Source organism: Aphis gossypii, chromosome 3 (assembly GCF_020184175.1).
Source record: "Aphis gossypii isolate Hap1 chromosome 3, ASM2018417v2, whole genome shotgun sequence".
Lineage (NCBI taxonomy): Eukaryota > Metazoa > Arthropoda > Insecta > Hemiptera > Aphididae > Aphis > Aphis gossypii.
This window is the reverse complement of record NC_065532.1, coordinates 32907005-32931238: the sequence shown is the minus strand read 5'-3', so window position 1 is coordinate 32931238 and position 24234 is coordinate 32907005. Positions and strand designations below refer to the sequence as shown.

The following is a 24234-nucleotide window of genomic DNA, read 5'->3' as shown; positions in this document are numbered from 1 at the left end:
AATTAAATAAAAACAAACAAAAAATTTAAAAAAATAAACTGAAATTTTTACGCAAATCCAATTTTCAACAAAATTTTATTTTTTGATGTAATTCGAAAACAAATAACTATAGAAACTTAATATTTCCACCAAATTTTCACACAATTGTTTTCTATTTACAATAACATTTTCAAAATATTTATGAATATCGAATTATCGATTAAAAATTATTTGAATAAGTGTATAGGTACCTATTAATTTCCAAACGATTAAAGTTAATTAATAATTAGCATTAAGCCTAATAATTTTAAATTTATAAGTTGCTGAGTAGTATAAAATATAAATTGATGTATTCTCCAAATAATTATTGTCGTAATAAATTAAATCAAAATCATAAATACTTGAAAATATACCTGTGGGTTTATTATATAATATGATATTATTATACCTATATTATAAAGCCATAATGTTAAATTAAAAAAACTAGGTATTTTTTTCATTATAATAGGAGTTATACTGTTGCTGTATGGTTCCCTTTCTCTAGTTATTCAAGCCAACTTCATATTATACTTTCATATTATATTAATATACATTTACTTTGTATAGATTGTAAATTAAATTTTTTCAAGAAAAAAATAATAATAATAATAATAGTCAATTATTCCCACAAGTCACAACAACAGACATAAATTAAAATTAATTGGTAAGTAGCCTCTTATAATAAAAATTATAGAATGCCAGAGTAAACAAAAATAACATATTATTTTTCTGAAACGATTTTAAAATTATAATATTAAAAATTTGAGTTTTATAAATTAAAAAAAATAAAAAGATTATAACATTATGGAAAAAATGAATAATATATTATATAACATTATAACATAAATGAGTCATGAGGGTTTTATAGTTTCAAAATATACAAAAATAAAGATACATGTACCTACAATTTCTAATTATTTATGAAGAATGAGATATAAATATAAAATTATATAAATGTCATGCTGTGTGTGATTTTAGCGGTGAATACAAATTTTCAAACTTTTGTAGAACAAAATGGTCAAATTCCAGTAGGTACCTATATTTTTAAGTTTGAAAATTATATTTAATTTCAAAACGTTCAATCAACTATGATAAGTATGTTTTAAAACATACAATCTCCTTTGACAAGTATAATTTTGTTTATAACATGTACATTGTAGATACCTATGATAAAATTACGTACCTACTTATACCTACTGTACTACTCATTATTATTATTATTCTTATATTCTCGGATATCATCGATACGACCTATATAACTCTAAACAGATATAATATTACATTGTACGCCATAGCCATTGACAGAGTTTTTTATGTGTATTGCACATTGGATATTATGTCGGTGTATTAATGTTAATTGTGAATTATTTTTTAACTATAACTATGATTAATAATTAATAACGTTTTTAGTTTTTTGAAAGTTAAATAAAAAAGTAATTAACTCACTCCTCCCAAAATACGCCTATTATAGCCTTGAAGTTATTTTTAAAACGACTGGTAGGTATATTATCTTTTCACAATTATAATATATGAATAAGTTTAAAAAATCAGAAAAAAACATTTTGATCAAATTCTTCGTATACTTTGATTTTCTGAAAATTTAGTGAACATGGAGCTTGTGCACTTTGAAACTAGACCTCTCATACATAAATAGGTATACTTAAACTTGTACAAACACATACATGTGTAATACTATATTACATACAAATAGTATTAGTATGTTAAAATAATATATTAATATATTTTTTTAATACTACAATAAATATATATAATTTTATATTGATATTTGGTATTTTGGTACTTGCGTTATTCTCAGTGATGTCTTTTTGAAATATTATTTTGTTTTACTAATGTATGTAAATGATGATGTTTTCAACGCAAAACACATATCAAAAACAATAACCATAATTTATGAAAAAAAATATTATATTCAAGTAGCCAGTAGGTATTACTATTTTTCTTGTTTTTACTTTTTAATGATTTTATACTTTATAGTATCTTTTTTCAAAATAAAAGACACTTATACACTTATACCTACTTTTTTGATTGCCAATAAATAATAATAATAATAATCTATACTTACATATTTATTTTTATTTTCCTAACTGAATATTTTTCAAAGAATTTCGAGCTAGTAATTAATTACTCGTACCTAGTTAGTACTCGGTAGTTACAGGCGTTACAACTTACAAATATTTAAAGTTTAGATAAGTAAAATTATGGACCAGATTTGGCGGGATACCAAGAATTAGGTTAAGGGTTAGGATTTAAATATTATTTTATGTTATGAATATCATAATATTTGTCTTTAAATTTTACTTTTATACATTGATATATTCAAATATTCTTAAAATTTTCTTCTTCTGAATAAGTAATGAAAAATGTACCTGTGTTGTAATTTATTAAAAAAAAAACAAAATTATAACGATGACAAATTGTTAAAATATTGTTTTTGTAGAATCTACTTATCATAAATTAATAGTTAATTTTAAATAATATTAATAGGTACCTAGGTAGTTTATAAAAATTATGAGTGTTCTTACCTACTTCATTGATAAAAGAAAAATATATCACAAAATAATAGTGCTATATAGTAAGAACACTGAATAGAAAGATATATTTATGCATATTACATTGTTACATACCTATCTATGATTTCAGATAAACAACCAATATGGGTAACTTATAAATTATCAGTGTTATCACTTACCTATCACTTAATTATTCTACCTACCTCGTAATTCTCTCGTAGTCTCGTAGGACTCGAAGTCTGTTTGTATAACATATTATGATTTTTACATTTTAATTTTTTAATGGTGAATAATTTGTATTTGTATTTTTTATTTTAACACACTTCATGAATGGAAAAGGGAAGGGGATTTAAATCGCCTGAATCCCTTCTTAAATCTCTAAAATCAGTATTTACTGTACCTAGTGTAGTAGTGCTCGAAAAAACGCTTCATTTTAAGATAGATAATACGTAGGTAACCTAGGTATGTTGGAATGTTCGGTGTCAAAACTGACTAGCCACTAGATCAGCGGTTCTCAACCTTTTTTCATTCACGCACCCCTTGACCACTCACTACTACTTTACGGACCCCCAAATGCCAATTTGTCATATATTTTTACATAAGATAGATATGAATTTACGAAATAACCTAACCTTCCGGGGACCCCCTAATACCTACTCGCGGACCATAAAGTGCGAGGTATAATTTGAATAAAACAACGTATTCAAAGTATCTATTAACATTATTTCAGCATTTTTGTTAGATTTCAAATCTACAACATAGGCAATATTATTACACTGTTTTTAATTAAAAATCAAATATAGCAGCGCTATCTAGCAACATAAATGTATTAAACATTTTTTCACCATTATACTTTTCATAGACCTATTAACTCATGGACGGCGCATAGAGAGAGAATACACAATTCAACATCGAGTGAGAGAGAAAGACCGATACTCGGGAATCAATGGAAGAAAAACTCAAAATGTTTCGTTCTTTTATGAAATATGAAATATTTATTATCTAAGATAATAGGTTTATGTTTTATTTTGATTTTTATAATAATATTTACAACAGATAATAGATAATTAACCAATCTTAATTTTCATTTATATTTTATATTCAATTACAAATTTACAACTTTAATTTTACCTTGTATTATACAATATATGAAAATAATTTTTATTATATAATTAAGAATAAAATTAGTATACATAAAATTATGATTTATTTTCAGATGAAATTATATAAATTCTTATTTTAATACTATAAGGCATAAGCGCTTATTCTTATTGGTGTTTAAAAGTAATTAATTTTGTAAGTTCTGATCGCACTCTAATTTTCGGTTGACTTAATTCCTTATTATAATGATGCAAGCGGATTGTTATGTAAGTTTTTATTATATATTTTATGAGTTGTAATAAATGGTTATTGATAGGCGACTGAGAATAGATATGATCATCCAAACTTGGAAAATATTCATAAATGTTAGTTATTTGAGACATACATTTTAATATTAAAAATCTACAGGGTTTTTTCTGCTTGTAACTGCACATTGGATTGAAGTTTTAAATGTTTTTTCGGAAATTTTACATAGTTTAACTACATATTCTACCGGCTTAGTTAGACCACCTCGGTTTTTTAAATCAATTAATAAATATTTTGTATCAGTAGTGGTTTTCAGTGCTTGAATACAAACATCACATTTTAAAAATTTAATAGTTTTCTTTGTAACAAATCCAGCAATGTATTCAATTGTGTGTGTATTATAATTTGGTAAATTTTGTCCTGTTTCATTGTCATTAATAATAATATTTGGTTCTTCTTCTACACATAGCATATCCAAAAAATTTTGAGTTGGTTTCTTTTTATTACTTGAAACATGAAGAATATTTGTTGAGTCCTGGGGTGTGCAATTTGCATTGTTTGATATTGATATGTCAGTGTGTATCAATAGCTTTTTATATGTTGCCTCAAATTGGGCTGCAGACGGATTATTATTAAATCCTCCTCTAGATCTTATCGCTGAAAAAAGCATTTCGAGGTGATCTTGAGATACTTTGTAAGTTAAAATAAAATCCATAGTTCCAATTTTAACTGTATCGTTAAACAAATTGTAAACACTGTTTAAACAAGCAATGAGTCCATTAAATCCAGTCTTACGTTTTGAATTTGTTATTGGCTTAAAATCTTGATCTTTTAATGATTTTAAGTATTCAATAGAGCTTTTTACAAATTCTATGATTTTACTTTCATCACTTATATACAATGGTTTTTTGTATTGCAGTTTACCAAGAAAATTTCGAGTATTTAAGAAATCGAATATATCATTTATTCTTTTGCAGTATTCTTTAGTTGGGTTGCAATTATTGAATCCAGGAATTTTATTTATTTGACAATATGTAAGGGCATCAGCTACACTAGCACTTAATGTTTGAGCAGCAAGACGTACTTTCATCTTCTCTTTGAAGAAATTGATATGTCTTCGACGAATTTTAGTTGCTAAATGCAAGCCTTCATTCTCTTGTAGTTCAACTAGTTTATAAAAATAACTCCACTCAATTTTATCATTGTTTTGATCATATATATATTTCAAGTCACCTAAAGTGTTTCTAACTAACTTCAGCATGTGTGCTGCATCTAAAAATATGTGAATTGGTTCATTTGTTATAGGATGGTTAAAAGTAGGATTATTTGGAATATCAGCACCTAATTGTTTTGCCATAGCAATATTAGGCGCAGCTCCATCAAAGGTCAATGTTTTTATTATAACTCCAGTGTCTGATAACATTTCCAAACAAGTGTTGACTAATTTTGCCCTTTCAGGAGCATTTAAACCATCTATTAAGAAATAACCAACTGGAATTTTCCAGTTGGAATTCAACGCCACTATCAAAAAAACTATTACTTCTTTTGCTACTAAAACACTACCTGCATTTTCAGTGGTTTTAAGTCCAAAATTAATATAACCTTGGAGGCGTTTACCATTAAAATGAAGATCATCTCTTATTGACATTTCATCAACTATAATTCCACATATAAGTTTTTTGTTTTTTTGAGCCATTTCAGTAACTTTAGATCTCACAACTTTAAAACTTTCTTCAGTAAAACCTGGTGCTCCATCTACTGTCGAATACCATTTCTTTATGGTGCTAGGGTGAGGCAAAGACTTATTAAACGCATCTCTTACATAATTATACGCAGAAGGCGAGTAAAAATGTAAAGTCAGAGCAAAAGTTCTTAATTCTGGACTAATTATTTTTTCTGAATAATTCAATTGTCTCATAATTATTTCATATTGAGCGGTTGATAAACTATCCTAAATAAAATTCATAAAAATAAAAAAGATTCAAGACGAGTATTAATAATTTGACACAAGGTAAAATATATTCACAAACATGACAGACACAGTACAAATTCTTCACTAGCAAATAAATCCAAATATATATTCTATATTTTATACCATATGACGATATAGCATAAATCAATAGATACATAAAACAATTATAAAAATAGAAGAATTTTTAAGACACATAGTATTTAAAGTAATTAATATGATCAAGTCAAACTAACACAATACAAATACAACACAATTCACATGCAACAACATTATATATTATATAGGTAATACTCCATAAATCAATGGATACAAAAAACAATTATAAGACAGAAGAATTATTAAGACACATAATATTTATTGAAACATAAACTTAAAGACAGGTATGTTAAATAAATATTTTGTTTTACTTCTCCCAAAGTCAGGCACTGATTACACAATACACTTACCACAAGCAATTAAATACAACACTAGATACAAAAAATAATTATATAATTACAAAATAAAAGATTTAATAAAAATAATTAATTATTAAATAATAAAATAAATAAATACTTAAATAATATTTAAATAATTGTTAGGTATGAGTTGTTTCTTTCAAAATGTATTTAAAAAAGTTAAAATTATTTTATATAATTTGTTTTATGTTCAACATGTATTGCCAACACATAAATGTATGGATGCAGGTAGACAAAACAAACCTTTAAAATAGAAAAACAATTATTTGAAATCAGTTTTTTTTCATTTTGTAAGTGATCAACCAAGCTATTAACTGTTTTCAATTTGTTTTTGAGATTATGAATTTCATTTTCAAGTAGTTTAATTTTTTTTTTTTGGTTATCACTTAATGCTTTATATGCATTCCAGAACTTGAGCCTGCTATTTGGGCTTTCTATATCTGAAAATTCACTAAAGTCACCCATGTAAACTTTACGTTTTCTGAAATGATAGGTACAATAATATACTTTGTAGAACATTATAATTAAACATACTTAAATGTAAATAAATACTTTTTTTGAGGCATAAGTTTTGTTATGGAATCAGAATCAGAAACATTGTCTATGGAACAATGATTGTCATTGTTGATGGAAAAATCATTGCCACAAATTAATAAATCATTTGGAGTGATCGAAGGTGTAGGAATACTTTTTACTTTCATAAAACTAGAATCTAAATAAAATAATAAACTGTATTTAAAACATTTAAGTCGCAAAAATAAAATAGGTATGAATATATGATAATTAATAAGTTTATTATGAACTCTTGCTTACCAGAAATCACAGAATTTTGGTGAGAAATATGAGTTGACAAACAATAATCATGATCCATATTAACAATATTTGGTGAAACAGAGGACCCTGGTAAAACCGATTTGATTTGATCATCACCTACATTTTATTTTTACAAAAAACAATTTTTTTATTTTATAAAATGATCACTTGGCATATATTAAAGCATTAAAAATTTACATACATAAATTTTTAAATATGCTGGGTATAGCAGATTTTTTTAAAATTAAACGATCATATGCACCACCAATATAATAATCTTCTTCTCTAAAATGTTTAAAGCAAATAACTGTATTTTTGGTCATTTTAAAATCCCGTTGATGCTTTTTTATTATGTTAAGCCATTCATTTTCTTGATCTTTGGGAATGCTATTAAATATTAATAATTAAATATCAATGAATGGATGTGTCTCAATACAAATTAAAAATATTTATATTACACACCTGTGCATTTTTATTCCTTTTCCTTTTGAACATCCTCGAATAGAACAATACTTCATTATTATTTATTTTACCCTTACAAGTGTAAATATATATAATATATATTATATAAAAGGAATCTTAATTACCTATATTACAATTTTAAAACTATATATTATATTACAATATAGGTAAGTAGAAAATATATTATTAGAAGCATGGCTAAATATATATTATATATTATATAAACTTAGCCATGATTAGAAGTATTATGCTATTATTAAAGTACTATATTTAAAGAGTACTATTATTAATTATAGTACATGGAGTAATAAACAGTTTTATTGTTTTTTTCCCATGATATTCTCGACCAGATATCTGTCTCTCTCACTCAATATCTTATTTGTTTAAATGGACGGGAGGTGAAGAAAGCGCCGTCCATGAGTTAATAGGTCTATGATACTTTTAGTATTTTTATTATTTAGTACCTAGTATTTGGTTTTGGTACCTGCTATTCACAAAATTGCTTAAGTACTTTTTATGTTTAGTACATTATGTTTACATTTTTATTTTTTAAGAAAAATTCGTTTTTGCATGTTGCATTTTCTTAAAATTGTAACACCTTTAGCTGGTAGACAAATACAGTGGACACTAACATTATACATTTTATAGTACCTATGCTATTCAAATATTATGTTCTTATTATTTTGTTTGTGTATATTAACCTGCAAAATTCAGTGAGATAAAAATTAATTTAATAAAATTACTTAATAATTATAGGATTTAAATTAATTTTTCTTATTTAAAAATATTAGTAGGTAAAAGGAGGTAACTATTGCTATGGACCAAACTAAAACCGTCTAAAATATTTACTGCATTTCTTTCTTTGCATCAGTGAATTTTTATATGATTTTAATGTAAATATCTAAACTGTATTTTTTGTTGAACTATACATCAGAGTATCTGATTTAAATACCAATTAAATTTTATTTTGGTTCTACTTTATTTAAAACTTTTTTATTTTATGGTATTTTTGCTTAGAGACTAATTTCATTATTGCATATATAATATAAATACCCAAGGTTAAATCAAAGGGTTTATTCCATATACATTATAAAATAAATAATTTTAGGTTTAATGACAAATAAGAGTACATATAAAAAGTACTTAAATTCAGCAAAATTCCAATTTTAAACTTTATGTACAGTAAAATAAATAAAAATAACAATTATGGGTACCTATTCATATCTATACTCGGTATACTCTTCAAAATCATGGATCTGATCAAGTATTCAATATTTAAAACCCTTGATAAACTGTATAAATAAAATTGTATCTTTAATTTTAACAACATAATCTAAGATTCATATTATCATAAATAATTCAACAAAATAAAACTAATTACTAAAAGTACCACTAAATATACATTTAGAAAAGTCTACATTAAATGAATATTCTTTAGACAATTCAGAAGTCAATAATTCATGTAAGCTAACACCATCATGTTTGTAAATCCATTTTGTACCATTAAAATCATATCGTTTTGGACCACTTATTGGTGAACTCAACCATATTTGTTTATTTGGTGTCTGTCGATTAATAACATATGTGCCATATGGTTCACCTAATTGAATTGTTAAAACACCATCCTATAAAATTTATAAAAAAGTTATATTAAAAACATATATTTCATTAAATAAATAGTTATAATTAGAGCAAAGACTTTCACGCACTTAAAAATCATCAAATATGCATTTAAAAATATGTACTTATGCATCAAAAAATTAAAAATATGCAGTAAATATGCTCTCAAAAAAAAATTAATACACTAAAATCTATAGCTCTAAAAATTATATTTTTTCTTTAAATAGGTATTTAATTTAAATAATTTTATATTATCTCTCTATACATTTTAACTAAATCTGATATCACTTTATTGTAATTTAATCTACAGATTCGCAATTAAAATGAAATGAGTCTCTATCATCTTTATGAGAAATTATATAGAAACAGTTAAATATAATAATTGGTGTCTTAGTTCATAAAAAATATTTACCAAAGCATATGATTTTCGAAAAACCTTCAAAATATCATCTTATAATCAAAAATTATATCGTTTAAACCCCAAAATGTCAAAATATGCAAAAATATGCATTGGAAACTGGTCACAAACATTGTGAAATGTATTTTGTAATTACTCTGCATATAAAAAAGTTAATCAGAAAAAATATGCGAATACATGAAAGTCCTTGTTCTTAATTATAACTTATAATTATGCATGTTATTTATATAATACATACACTGAATAAAATGTCGGGATTTTCAAGATGTGGATTATCTTCCACAATTTGTTCAAAATATTCACATAATGATTCTAATGTTTCATTGCACGCCTGTTCAAAATCTATTTCGGCTCTAAAGCAAAAACAAATAAGGTGTTAATATTCAATTAAATTTGTCAAAAGTATTAATATATATAACAATAGGTAATTACTGATTATTAGAAGTAGAAAATTGTTTAAACATAGAAGACTTATGAATGTTGAGGTTTTCATAAGGGTTGAATTTTATTTGATGTTGAGCTGAGGAATTTTTTAACTGTAATCGATTTAATCGATTTATAATAAGACAATAATACTCCCGTTTAAGTAATATTTTAGTAAAAGATCTATTTTTTGTGACTAATGCTTGTAGTAGCTTCAAAGACGTCATGACAAATTTGCAATGATTGAAAGTAATATTGTATTAAACACTACAGGGCACAAATTAAATATATTGTGTATAAATTATAAATATATATTTATGACCCAAATTTTATCACATACAAGAATACTAAAGCTTGATATAACAACTAAATTATATGTGGCAAGCTGCCAAAAAATTCAATCAAAATTTAATGGGGCATTATAGTACTACAGAATAATAATTGTAATTTGTAATATGAAATAATATGAATTCTATAATATTATCATTATTATGTACTTGAGGCTGCAATCCTTGTGTTTATTTACTAGATAACCGTGTCCTTATCATAATTGTTGATATAAGATAATATGTTATCTGTACTACAACGTGGTCCTCATCCCGGCACACGGTTTATGCTTAAACCATGGCGTGTCCCGGCATATTTTTTAAACTCTTTCCATTAGATGATAAATATCTGATAAGTGATAACATAAAAAAAATATATTCACATTTACTAGTTTTTTTTTTAAGACATTTTAATTTTTAATCTGGTAAAAAACAATATTATATAATTAAGTATTTATTATATTGGTACATACCTGTGTGCAGATTCTTTCTGTCTTTCGATAGGCCATATAATATACGTAATATATCAATCGATCAACAGCCAATAAGCATAATTTGATAATATTGGTAACATCTATTATTTAGTATTCAATATTCATCAATCACCATATTAATAATTATAATACCTAGTGTACTTTTACATTTCCATAACCAAAAAAATTAACCTAGATTTATTGTTATGTTTTATGACATTTAGTTTTATTCAAATTTTACCCAACTCAGTTGATACCTATTCAAATTAAAAGGTAAGTACCTTTACTATAGTAAATACCTAGTCACAAAAATATTAAATTTTTTAGGTTTCTTAATCTTAATTCTTTAAGATTTGATTCTGGAAGTATGAAAAAAGAATTATATTTAAAAATTTTTTTTATTATTATTGAATTTGTAATCTATCTACTTTCTAACAAAATACCTGAAACCTCCAGCTCCCTTTTCTGTGTACCTATATTTTGTTGTTAAATGTCTGAAAATAGTATGCCGGTAAATAATATCATTCCGTTTAACCCCTAATTAAGCTTACTTCTAAGTTCAAAAATTAAAAAATTGTTTTATTGTTACGTATTATTATCGCTATTTACAAAAATAGTATCCACGTATGTCCTATATTGACTTGTTGATGAAACTGGATTTGGACCTCCACTCCAGAGCCATAATGCCATACAAAATAATTTATCAAATATAAAGTATATTATATTTTAGAGATTAATATAAGGATTTAATGACTAATATGAATAAATTAATAGCGATTACTTGATAGTGTGATACACGGACTATGAAGAACGTATCGCAACGTTCAGAATAAAAACTAAATTCTAAAGTATAGTTAAATATTTATAATTAAAGGTAGGTATTGCAAAAATGTATATTTACGTAAAAAATATAATTGAATAATTAATCAAATAATTATATGGCTGTATAGGTATTTTATATATTAATAAAATTAACATTTATTTTGATTTAGAATATGGTAAATTTTTTCTGCAATAACTAGATTGTTTCACATTCAAATTTCAAAGCATTATGAAATGTTTATCTTGCTCATCCTGATACCTAGAATCGATACCTAATGAACAAGCAATAAAAAGATTGATTATTTTAGAAAAATGGAAATAATAATATTTTATAGTATTTTATAGTTTTAGTAAAATACTTAAATAAGTATCTAGAATTATGGACCACAATTTGACTGATAATTATTTTTATCTATTTATAGTACCATCCTATATAATCTTTGAGGACGCCACTCCCGCACGTGTTATACCAATTCAAATAAATTTCTTATTACTCGATTCAAAATTGAAATATCATTAAAAACTTATGAGATTTGATAAAATTGTGTCAATTCACTCCCATATACTAAATCGAATTTCCTACTTAAACTGAATGTCTGAGTACGTATTTGTTATTACTCAGTGCGTTTTTATGAGGATATACATGTGGAATTAGCGCCTCTTAAATATATATTTAATACTTTGTATAAAATATTATTTGTAATAATTCTTATTTTGTCCCTTCTCCTTTGTATAACTATTTTTCTTGAAATTATTAAGCACGTACTACCTTGTATACTGCCTACAAGTAGGTATATTTCTATTAAGTTATAACTTATTCAAATTCTAACGATGATATTGAAATGCACGGTTTTATACCTAAAAGTAACTTAATTCGTTAAAAATATTACGTCCGTGTATCTATAATGTTAGATACACGGTGTAATTGAAATATAATTTATAAACAGTGATGGATCCCCAACAAGGCCCTGACTAAATTATTATATTGTCGTTATTGTTGTTGCAGATGATTTATTCGACTCGCCTCGGATTTTCGAAAAGTCTGTTAGCTTTCAAACGAAATCTTTCGACCGCCAGCATGGACGACGTGCTGTTCGAAGTAAAAAACGACGTGGGCATCATCACGTTGAACAGGCCGAAAGCGCTGAACGCCCTAAACTTGTCGATGGTGGCCAAGATCAGGCCAAAACTGAAGGAATACGAATCGCAGGTACGAATGGTGATCGTCCAGGGTGCCGGCGGCAAGGCGTTCTGCGCGGGCGGCGACGTGAAGTCGATCACCGAGAAGGGGGTGGGCGCCGCGTCGCTCGATCTGGGCGCCAACTTCTTCCGGAATGAGTACTCGATGAACAGCGCGATCGGCAAGTACAAAATCCCGTACGTGTCTCTGATCGACGGCATCACGATGGGCGGCGGCGTCGGCATATCCGTGCACGGCAAGTACAGAGTGGCCACCGAGCGGACACTGTTCGCCATGCCGGAAACGGCCATCGGGCTGTTCTGCGACGTGGGCGGCAGTCACGTGCTTTCCAGGCTCGACAGGAACTTGGGCGTCATGTTGGGCTTGACCGGATGTCGACTGAAGGGCAGCGACGTCGCCAAGGCTGGCATCGCCACGCATTTCGTACACAGTTCCAAGGTGGACGATCTCCGGTCCAAGCTGATCGAGGACGTCCGGGATCCGGGAGTCGTGCTCGCGGAGAACACGGAAGACCTGGGTGGCGTGGAGTTCTCCATGGCGCCGTTTGCAGAGAAGATCGATTCGATATTCTCGCACGAGAGAGTGGAGGCGATCGTGGACGCGCTGAAAGCGGACGGTTCGGAGTGGGCGCAGGGGATGCTCAAGTCGCTCAACGAGGTCAGTCCCACGGGTCTGAAAATCACTCGAAAAGAGATCTTGAAAGGAAAAAACCTCAGCCTGGACGAATGTCTGGTAATGGAACACCGATTGGCGTACAGGTGCGTCGAAGCCAAACACTCTGCAGACTTTTTCGAAGGTGCGAATTTTATTTATTTAGGTATTATTGTTATTTTATTACCGTTGTTTTAATTTTTTTTTCACGCGCAGGAGTCCGAGCACTGTTAATCGACAAAGACAAGAACCCAAAATGGTGTCCAGCTTCGTTGGAAGACGTGAAAGATGAAATCATTGACACATATTTCGAACCATTACCAACAGATAAAGAGTTGCAATTATCGTAAATAAATATTGAAGAATATTATTTAAGTATAAATTATAATTTACTTATACGATTGTTTTTTATATATATATATAATATGTGTGTGTGTATACACAAACAGATTAAAGTACATATTTTTTTAATTTAAAAATTTTATATTCTATAGTTTTTATTGAGATGCTAACATAATATAAATTAAACTTATTATGTATAAAATGTATACCTACATGGTTACATATTATTATTGTAGATTCATCAGGTATAAGGTAATATTAATAACAATTATATAGATGTTTAATTCGGTTAAGACTTAAAAATATGTTTTCTATAATTTGATCCTTTATACCTTTAGTGTTAGACAAATGGACTACAACTATGTACCAACATATTCAAAACATTCACAGTACAAGAAACATATTTTTCAAATATTATTGTAATTTCATTGTGCTAATGCTATATACCATATGGTTGTTAAAAGTTTTTAAAGTAAACCTAGAATTCATTATGTATATTATCTAACATCTACTGCTCAATAGATTCAATAACTTAATATTTTAGTGTTTGCATGATAAAATAATTTATTTTGTCTATTTTGAGAATTTGACTATAGATCTTATTCTTGACGCCAAAATATTTCAATATTATACATATAAGTCCATTTTTTTTAAAAAATGTTTGTTATAAGGACATAGGGCAACTGTTTGTACATAACACTTTATTTTTTTGTATACATGAGATTTATTGATTAATGGTATAAAATAACAATTATATAATAATAAGAATAGAATTAATAATCAACAAATTACATAAACTATGGCCAAATTTGTATAAAATATTTATACTTATAAATCCAACTATTATTCATATTAAAGTGAATAAACAAAAATATTTCATAATATATCCTAATAAATCCACTTATTAATTTGAAAGTGAATCTAGTTTTACTTGAATTTTTTCTAATGTATCGTATAGCTTCTTCAACTCTTTTTCATCTAAATCCAAATTAATTTCTTTGATTTTTGGTTCATTATGATAATGGGTGTCTTCAACTTTTAACTCTATTAAACATCTAGGTTCCGGATCAGATAATTCAACTCCAAGTCCAACGTTTGATGAGATATTCAAGGCCCAGTTTACATCCTTTAACTTAATAAAATAAATTATTTTAATAGTGTATTTTATTTATTGTTGAAATATAATAAAATTATAATTACCCTGTATGAGTGAGTTAAGTTTTGTTGAAGCCTAGACACAACTTGTTCAGCATTTGTAGACCAGCATTCACAAAATAATTCGACTTTTTTCTCATTTAACAAAAATAGTTTGGACAACACATTTTTTAGTATTAATGGTTTTGTCACATCACTTATAACCTGAATAAATAAATTGAAAATGTTAAAATAAAATAAGTTAAGGACAATTTTGGTTTTTATACAATATATTAACATAATATTAACTTCTTTCAATAATTGATTTAAGCAATTCAGTAAACACTGACATTCATTACTGTTCAACTTTAATGCTTTTTCCATAGATGCTAGTTCGGGTTCGGAAAACGAAGACAATCGATTGGGTTCAAAATCTCGTATCATCCTATCAACCAAACGAACAAACTTCTTGTCATCGACATTGTTCAATAACTCTAATCCCGAAACGAAACTAAAATTAAAATAATTAATTTTCCATAAATTATCACAATACCTAAAGCAATAGATAAATAAATATAAGCTAAATGGTGATCACTCACGACAGATCTTTGGCTAGATTTTCAAATGACATGATTGATCATTCAATATTTTAACGATAGCTGAAAACTGAGGAAAGTGGTATTAGAAATAATTATTAATAATCGTTCATAAAATTCACGAATTTTTCGCCGAATACATAATATTAATTGACAGGATTAGAATTTTGAATTTTGAACGATTCGGTGTAGGTATAGCTGCAGTTAAATTGGTTTGTTCTTTGGTATTAATTGTTCACCGATAAGGCGATAAGTGATAACAGTCGATCATGGGAGAATTCAAAAGAAAAATAATATCAAGGCATCCTGACAATCAGCTGTTTCACTGTTTGTTTTGTGAAACCTTGGCCCGTTGGCTACACCCATTTATTTTCCAAATTCCCATTTATTTACAGATAAGTACAAGGCGGCTGTGGCTCTCGTTCCCGTATCATCAGCTCATCTCTGCTGAGTTCTGATTGCAGATCGTTCCCGTCTTTTAAAATATTGAAATATTATTTTTAAAAACAAAAACAGTTTTAGTTAGTCATCGTTATGGCCAGCCAAACCCAAGGAATCCAACAATTGTTGGCTGCTGAAAAAAGGGCTGCGGAAAAAGTTGCTGAAGCTAAGAAACGTAAGTACCAAGTCGACTAATTTAAGGTGTGGCTGATATCATCTGATATAAGATATGTCCCCAACTAGTTGAAAAAATTCAAAAACTATTAATTACTTTATACGTGGAAAATGTTTGTACAATTTACCAGTTATTTTTTGTTTTCGCAAAAAAATATTCGGTTAATAGGGAGGTATATGTTTGTATGACCTTTTCGGTAGGTTTACCGATAGCCACACCTTGTTCATTTAAAAATTATTTGTAATTTGTATTCAATTTTCTTCAATTTAATACTATATTCTCTACTTATATCATTTTGAATTATAAAAAAAATACCTGGTTATTTTATGAAACAATAGTTTTGTTTAAACCCGAATTGTTATTATATTAGATTTAGTAGGCGTGGTTTTTGTTAAGAGTCTCATTATTGGTTAATTAATAGCGATTAATCAGTTTTTATTGTTTACATGTATTTAACTAAGTTTCTGGTTCCATGCAGCATAAACAATTACTAAACATCGAATGAAAGAACAATAAGCTCATGGTCCTATACATTTGATTTAGTGACCTATTATGCTTCTAATTTTAGTAAACCATTAAATCAATCAATTTATTGTGCAACTCAGTATGAGCAAAACAGTAAAATCATTGGATCAATAACATGTTATTTTTTTAGGAAATATAAGTTTTATGAAGCATCACATTAACCCTAGATTACACGCATTAAAAATATTCACAAAATTCTACACACACAGTCTTTTAGGAAGTTTTTATTAATAAATAATGATCTTTGAATCCTTCTATAGAACAGAAATCAAATTGTATTCAATTGGGAGTTGTATCTAACTTTAGTTTATCACTTAATTAGAAGGTACCTAGGTTGGGTTTGATTAAAATTTCATATTTTTGAAGCAATGAAAAAAATTCTAAAAACCTGGTCTTTTTGACCGTGTAGCACGTGCTCTAGAATTAAACATATTAGAATTCATGTTCTAAAATTTATATACTAAAATATTTTCAGTTGTTATTTATTTTTGTTGGATAATTAAGGCTTTGTTCAGTAATTGCTAAATTCAATGATTTATGATGGTTTAAAATATGAATAGACCTATCCCATTGAAGCAGTATTTCACCAAACTTCAATGTTGATATTTTATTTTATACTTATTTATAGGCAAAGCAAGACGTTTGAAGCAAGCTAAAGAAGAAGCTCAAGATGAAATTGAAAAATACAGACAAGAAAGGGAAAAACAGTTCAAGGAATTTGAAATTAAAGTAAAGATTTAATTGTGTATAATAGATAATATGGTTTAAACAATGTTTTTTTTATTTATTTATTTATTAACTATTCTAGCATATGGGTTCCCGCGAGGATGTTGCTGCAAGAATAGATGCCGATACTAAAATAAAAATTGAAGAGATGAATAAGGCTGTAATTGTTAACAAACAAGCAGTCATTGATCAAATTCTTGAACTTGTTTATGACATCAAACCAGAGCTGCACAAAAATTTTAAGGCTACAGCTAACAAAGAATGATGTGTGTGTCATAGTATTTTTCTTTTATTTTTCAATTCCATTAAAAAAATATAAAGGTGTACAAATTTCATTTTGGTTTTAGTTTTCTTTTCACTGAAACATTCCATATGTTGTTCAATTTTTTAGTGTATTATTATCATAATTATTTATTTGTTTAGGATTTCAATATTAAAGTGTTAAGAACATATTTTGTTTTGTTTTCGGAAGTCTAAAAAAATAAAATATATAATCAATATTACTATTGTTCTATGTTAAATAAAATACTGTGTTATTTTTTCTGATATAAATATAGTTTTTATTAAATATTTAAACATGCAAATCTTTAGCTTATGATATAATATTGGTTCATTTATAAGAAAAAAAAGTATAATCAAAAACCTGAAAAATAACAACTTATTATTACTTGCATTTGATATTGACACAACATAATCAACTTTGAAGTAACTAGCTAAATAATTTTTACTTTAGTTAGTTTGTTAAATATTTTTAATGTACTTTAATAGTTAAAGTAACTTTTAAATATTACTTTATTATTACCATTATTGTCAGTAATAAAAGTATATAAATAGTATTTAAAAATACAAATCAGATTATCTTATACTTAAATGTCAGTAGCACATTTTATTTGTACCCAATTTATTTTGATAAACTAATGACTAAAAATTAATTTTATTTTTAATAATTCAGCATTTTAATTTGAGCATTTAATATTCAATGCTTTAAGAAACTGAAAGAATGTTCACAAATTCCCTATACCTAATATTAATCCAAAATAATTTAATAACCTATTGCGTGACAAAAATTAATATTTATTATTACTATTTTTAAGTACTTTTGATTTTAATTTAGTACAAACATTTTTGACCATCTTGTACAAAATCAATTTTTTTAATGAACATTTTCAATAGACACCTTATTGGTTGACTATAAGGTAATTTTTGATAATAATAATGTATGAGTTGGGATGTAATTTCAATAATAATAAAAAAAAAAAATTATGGGTATAGAATCAAACCTATTATTTTTAGTTGGGTAGATTTGTGATCATAGATTACACTTTAAGTGAAGTTGTCCTCTCCCACCACTACTATCCACATATTACATATATTTTAAAATTATGTACATGATCATTTACAGTGTTTGTTTGTACTGTATAAATTATACAGTATATAATATTAAATTCAAAATATAATGAATATAAAAATTATTGATGTAAATTATAAGAGTGCTATTGTGCTAAACACGCTCAACTACTCAAGTCTTTAAAGATTGTACCTATTTGTGTACCTTTGAGTATAAGAAAAGTTTAAGTTCAAAAAAAAAAAAAATATATTACTACTTGGCAAATATTTATTATTTATATAACACATGTATGATATACATATGATAAATAGTTATTTCAGTTATTTGAATGCTTACTAAAGAAAATATATAATAATTGTAATAAGTAAAACGGAACATATTTTTTTTTCGACAAAATTAAAACTGTAATTCCTAACAAATATTATTAATTTTTAAGAATAAAGTTGTATATCGAATAGTATTGGTTTTTTTGTTATTTTGATGAACATTGTTGAACGTGTGTGGATAGTCTTAAAAAAACCATAACTATTCATTATTATTGTGCGACTGCCAATTATGGTGTATAAGTATAATTAATAACCGACTAGTTACTGTTCGTTTAGATACTAGTATACTACAGCCTATTTAGTGTATTCACATTTTAAATTGTTTTTTATTCGTGTTAGAAATAAATAAATCTATCAAATGGTTAAATTCGAAATTTTTAAGAGATTTTTGACTTTTTATTTTAGACCATTGTAAAAAGTAGGCTATTAGTCATATTATATTATATTTTTAACAATCGCACTACAATATTTGTATTATACTTCGAATTACAGCTTACTTTCCAATTAATTTACAATTTTAACACCTACTGTAATTATACAAAAATAAGTTTAAGAAAGAAAATGATTTCCAAATAATTGAGATCGTTTGTCACTGGTGGATAATTAGAGCCTAGAGGGCATGACTTGAAAATCAAAAATAATAGAGTAAATACCGGATGGTAAAGACTTAAAGAGCTAATCGTAACCAATTTTATTTGATAAATCATGTTAACAATTTTACCTATACATAGGTACGATTTACCTACATACCACGATTAAAGATATTTTTAATCATACTATTTATCCACCCAAAGTTTTGATGGTTCAAATGCATTCTTAAGTGCGTAATCGGCCTCACGCCATATAAAATAAATTGTATGTAAATTATATACAAAATATATACCTAATATATTAATATTTTTTGATATGACCGTCACGATCTAAGAATAGATGTTTCGGATGGATTATGAACGTCGTGCTGATTGAAGATATATCGATAGGACTCACTGAGATAGATAAGATATACCTTCTCTATATCTTATCTATCTCAGTGATAGGACTATAAGTTATCACTAAACAGTATCATTCACGGATTCCATCGTTTTTTACCCGCGCTTTTTATTCCGTCTAAGCACGATTTAAGATTATCTTAAATCGTCCATCCAAGAAGATTCTGAAACAATAATTGAAGTTCGTGGTCTGTCGTCTGTATTCCGTTTGCTTCAGTTTGTTATACTTAATCGGTAATTATTTTCTCTGATGAATTTCTCTATAATAATTAATGATAATATTATATATAGGTAGTCGCACACGCTCCGCATTTACGAATATTAAGATATATTAAAGTATAGCTTGGTCCGTATAGATATTTGGCGACTGGTACTTACATTGTCACAACGACTAAATCACAGTTTGAACCCGATTGTTTTCGTTTGTTATTTTTATTTTTTGGAACCATGTCTAAGCACCTAGTTGATATGGCGTCCAAGCAAAAAGACGTCATGTTTAACATGTTGTCATTAAAGCACAAGTTATTGATTCCAGAAAAAGAATGTGAAAAATGGTATGTTATTTTGTTGTTTTTAGATCAAATTGCGTCTTGCAAGTCATTTATGAGTTTAATATTGTATTTTTGAAACTTTTTTTGTTAACTAATCGTTGATTTCATTTCAGCGAACAGCATACTAAAGATTGGTTGATTATTAACGTCTGTCATCATGTACTCTGTATAAACTGTGCAAACATTCATGATGATATAAACTATTGTCAAATATGCAACATCACGTTCGATCCAAATACACAAGTCAGTACAGTTACTGAAATGAAAATAGCGTTTTCTCAAGTTGAAGATCTAGTGTGGAAAGTAATTGCATTAGAGTAAGTTGTATTCGTAACTTGTTTAACTGATAATTTTAAATGAATATTATTTCATTTCTCAGGAGTGGCACGTTGGACGAATTATATCCCGATGAAGAATTTAATAAGTAATTATTGATTTGTATTTAAAAATTACTAATGTCCAAAAGACCTATTATATGCAGGCATATGTTAAAAATCTATATGTTTATGATATGAAATTATATACTTAAAATTAAATTTTAAGTATGATGTATATAATATTTTATGTTATAGTAAAAGTATGAAAACTATTAAAACCTTGGTTTTTCTACTGTCTATAAGTATCCAAATTTTAGGATTTCATTGTTCGATATATATTGGGAAATGTATCTATAAAATAGTTTATTCAAACTTTAAATGATGATTGTAGTTTGAGCATTTACATACAAGAAATGGTTTATCTTATGAAAAAAATCTATAATGGTAAAAGTTCAAGTTGTAAAAAGAAGTCTGACTTGTGTAAATTAACTTTCTCCTGTAACTAAATTAAATAAAATTATAACTTTTAAATTATAAATTGAATACTTTAACTGATTAAAAACAAAATGTATTAGTGTATTATGCTTGCTCAACAAGAATAACATAATACATTTTTTAATCAACATTTATGTTGATTTATATTTTGTAAAATATATTTTTTTTTAAAGTGACATTTTATTAATCCTTATACACCTTTCAAAGGAAGTTGAAAATGCTTGCCCAATACTATAATTGTTTTCCAAAATTATTATTTACTCTAAACAAACACCATTTTCTCATAAAGTTAGTTAATTTTAAGTGAAAAGTGAAATCGCCAATATTTGATCTAGACCAAAGATATCCAAAAATATTTTTTTATTATTAAATAAGTATTATGATTTATGAGTGTTTGTCATGAGAACTATGTTGCTAAAAAGAAAATCAAATTTAATATTAACATTTTATATTTTGTCATTAATGATTTGGTTGCCTCTAAAATGTAAAGAATGATATGGGATAAAAAAGTTTTTTGTTCTTCTAACTTGAAGATTTCTTCATCCTCTACTTTTATTTTAATAACATGTATTATATAACATCAGTTCTCTCTGATGTTACTGTCACTGACCTTGGTTAGGGGGCTAGGGTAGATTAACATTTTTTTGATTCTTTATCTTATTCAATAATGTTTCAAACCATTTTTCACATTTTTGTGTACTTAATGTATGCACATTAATAATTTGTGTTAGTGTGTTGTTATTGTATAAAAAAAAAAACTACTGAATTATTGTTTTATCTGTAGTGACAAAGTAAATTTAAAATAAAATATATTATTTTATAGTGAATACAAATAATCTAATTTAAAATCTTGAACCTGTATGACCATATTATATATATCATCATTTGAAACATTAAAATAAAATGTGATAATTTAAAAATAATTTAAATTTTTTATTATTTTCTAGGGATTTAGTTTGACTAATTTGCTAAATTTATTGATTATTACAGAAAAACAAAACCAGATATGAATCATATAAACTCAATTAAATCTTCAATGCAAAACCATTTGTCTAGTCAAAATAATGAATCTAACGAAGAATCAAATTTAAATTTATCTCAATCATCAGTAGATCTATTTGAAGAAACTGAGGACATTGAAGTTCAAGAACAAGAAAATGATTGTATTCAATCTAATAGATCTATTTCTATTTGTGTTAAATCTGACAAAAATAATGAACTGGTAAAATAGAATTTTCTATTAAACCTACTATAACCTAGTGATAATAAATTATATGACATATTTTTAATTTTTATTTACTTGATATGATGTCCAAAATAAATTTGTAAAATAATATCTAATTGATCATTTTTGTTTTTAATTTATCCTTTGTTACGAACATAGTCATATAATAGATCATTTGCCATTATTTATAGTTTAACATTATTTAGTCCAAAAAATGTTCTTATTTATATATCCTCATATTTTGGAAATATCCTCTCTGTATTGTTAGATATAAATTATACATTGGTTGTACAAATTAATCACTATTGATTAATATGTAAATCAATTTAACTAATAAGAAGCATCGAGTATACATAATACATTTAATTGTTTAAAATTTATAATAACTCAATAGGTCGGTACTCTTAAGTTAAATTTTTGTTGCCTCAGCCCTCAATATTGAAAACACAAATTATAGTTGTTTAGATATCTATCAATTAATACAAATATAATATAATTATATACTTTTAAAACAACAATATTTATTTTAGTAATAATTACTTTTTACTTTATTAATAACTAGTTTATTAGTAGTTTCTGTTATATAATGTATATATGTATATTATATCTATTTTGTAAGGTTATAATAATTTTGTGTATAACTGTAAATTACTCATCTTTATCTCAAATAAGAAAACTGCTAATATAAGATATTATGTTAAGTTTAATTATTAACTAAATATGTTTGGTTGTGAAGTTTTAATTTGGTAGTAATTCCTAATTAGAGAAAATTTGTTTTCTTAAGAATGTTTTCAATCTTTAGTCATATTTTTTTGCATAAGTAAATACTCAATCAGAGTTGGGCGGTATCAAAGATACAATTGTATCTTGTAAATTGTATTGTGATACATAATTTTCAAGTATCATGTATCATAATACATTTTTTAAAAGTATCATGTATTTTTTTTTGTCAAAAGATACAAGATACTATTGTTGTATATTTTTGTACGTACTTAATAGTACCAAGAAATTTGAATTCGATTTGTAGAGCCTTAAAAACTTAATTAAATGAAACAATAGAGATAATTTTTATTGTATGTGTATTATTAATATTGTTTTGTAAATAATTTTGTATGTATGTTAAGTATGGACATTATAGTGTATTGTATTGTTAATTTGCGTTTAATAATTAATGAAATTCAATTGGAAATATAAAATTATTGTGTATCTGATGTATCAAAGATACACATATCTTGTATCTAGATACACTTAATGCATGTACCTATAATGATACTCTGATTTTAGTATCTTGCCCAACCCTGTACTCAATTCAATAAACATTTAATATGAATTATACTTGGGAGTCCCTATTATAGAGAGGAAGTAGAGAGAGTTCCTCCCATGTAGAAACCTTTAAAAGAAGATCTTAGTAAAAATATATATTTTTGTATTATATTATATTTTGAAATAGGTATTTAACGAATTGTATTATCTCATTTAAATTATTGTTAGTGAAAGTGGATTTTAAAAAGA

At 26.3% G+C, this 24234-nt stretch overlaps 6 protein-coding genes across 9 annotated transcripts; 3 read left to right on the top strand and 3 right to left on the bottom strand.

Moving 5' to 3' along the window:
- Window positions 1-6334: 6334 nt before the first annotated feature.
- LOC126550811 (uncharacterized) lies at window positions 6335-8559 on the bottom strand. The gene is made up of 5 exons (XM_050203022.1): window positions 7599-8559; window positions 7339-7523; window positions 7137-7253; window positions 6876-7035; window positions 6335-6804 (listed from the first exon to the last, which is right to left on the bottom strand). Exons 1-5 carry the CDS (start codon window positions 7652-7654, stop codon window positions 6489-6491), a joined length of 834 nt encoding a protein of 277 aa, XP_050058979.1. The 5' UTR covers window positions 7655-8559; the 3' UTR covers window positions 6335-6488.
- A 97-nt stretch (window positions 8560-8656) lies between these two features.
- On the bottom strand, window positions 8657-10562 carry LOC114131426 (frataxin, mitochondrial). Its single transcript, XM_027996634.2, has 3 exons — window positions 10069-10562; window positions 9875-9989; window positions 8657-9223 (listed from the first exon to the last, which is right to left on the bottom strand). The coding sequence occupies exons 1-3, from the start codon at window positions 10284-10286 to the stop codon at window positions 8972-8974; spliced, it is 585 nt and encodes a 194-aa protein (XP_027852435.2). The 5' UTR covers window positions 10287-10562; the 3' UTR covers window positions 8657-8971.
- A 199-nt stretch (window positions 10563-10761) lies between these two features.
- On the top strand, window positions 10762-14016 carry LOC114131415 (3-hydroxyisobutyryl-CoA hydrolase, mitochondrial). 2 transcript variants are annotated; one of them, XM_027996620.2, is made up of 4 exons: window positions 10762-10952; window positions 11083-11131; window positions 12687-13677; window positions 13749-14016. In XM_027996620.2, exons 3-4 carry the CDS (start codon window positions 12687-12689, stop codon window positions 13880-13882), a joined length of 1125 nt encoding a protein of 374 aa, XP_027852421.2. In that variant the 5' UTR covers window positions 10762-10952; window positions 11083-11131; the 3' UTR covers window positions 13883-14016. The 2 variants fall into 2 exon arrangements, with proteins under 2 accessions (XP_027852421.2, XP_050058977.1); XM_050203020.1 differs by lacking the exon at window positions 10762-10952 and having other exon boundaries at window positions 10965-11131.
- A 559-nt stretch (window positions 14017-14575) lies between these two features.
- Window positions 14576-15838, bottom strand: LOC114131416 (uncharacterized). The gene is made up of 4 exons (XM_027996621.2): window positions 15608-15838; window positions 15318-15519; window positions 15075-15233; window positions 14576-15006 (listed from the first exon to the last, which is right to left on the bottom strand). The coding sequence occupies exons 1-4, from the start codon at window positions 15637-15639 to the stop codon at window positions 14779-14781; spliced, it is 621 nt and encodes a 206-aa protein (XP_027852422.2). The 5' UTR covers window positions 15640-15838; the 3' UTR covers window positions 14576-14778.
- A 136-nt stretch (window positions 15839-15974) lies between these two features.
- On the top strand, window positions 15975-17997 carry LOC114131417 (V-type proton ATPase subunit G). Its single transcript, XM_027996622.2, has 3 exons — window positions 15975-16220; window positions 17374-17474; window positions 17554-17997. Exons 1-3 carry the CDS (start codon window positions 16139-16141, stop codon window positions 17734-17736), a joined length of 366 nt encoding a protein of 121 aa, XP_027852423.1. The 5' UTR covers window positions 15975-16138; the 3' UTR covers window positions 17737-17997.
- A 2181-nt stretch (window positions 17998-20178) lies between these two features.
- LOC114131425 (polycomb group RING finger protein 3-like) lies at window positions 20179-22838 on the top strand. 3 transcript variants are annotated; one of them, XM_027996633.2, is made up of 5 exons: window positions 20179-20368; window positions 20491-20688; window positions 20799-21002; window positions 21065-21109; window positions 22488-22838. In XM_027996633.2, exons 2-5 carry the CDS (start codon window positions 20582-20584, stop codon window positions 22726-22728), a joined length of 597 nt encoding a protein of 198 aa, XP_027852434.1. In that variant the 5' UTR covers window positions 20179-20368; window positions 20491-20581; the 3' UTR covers window positions 22729-22838. The 3 variants fall into 3 exon arrangements, with proteins under 3 accessions (XP_027852434.1, XP_050060237.1, XP_027852433.1); XM_027996632.2 differs by having other exon boundaries at window positions 20180-20368; window positions 20426-20688; XM_050204280.1 differs by having other exon boundaries at window positions 20179-20688.
- The last annotated feature ends 1396 nt before the right edge of the window (window positions 22839-24234 follow it).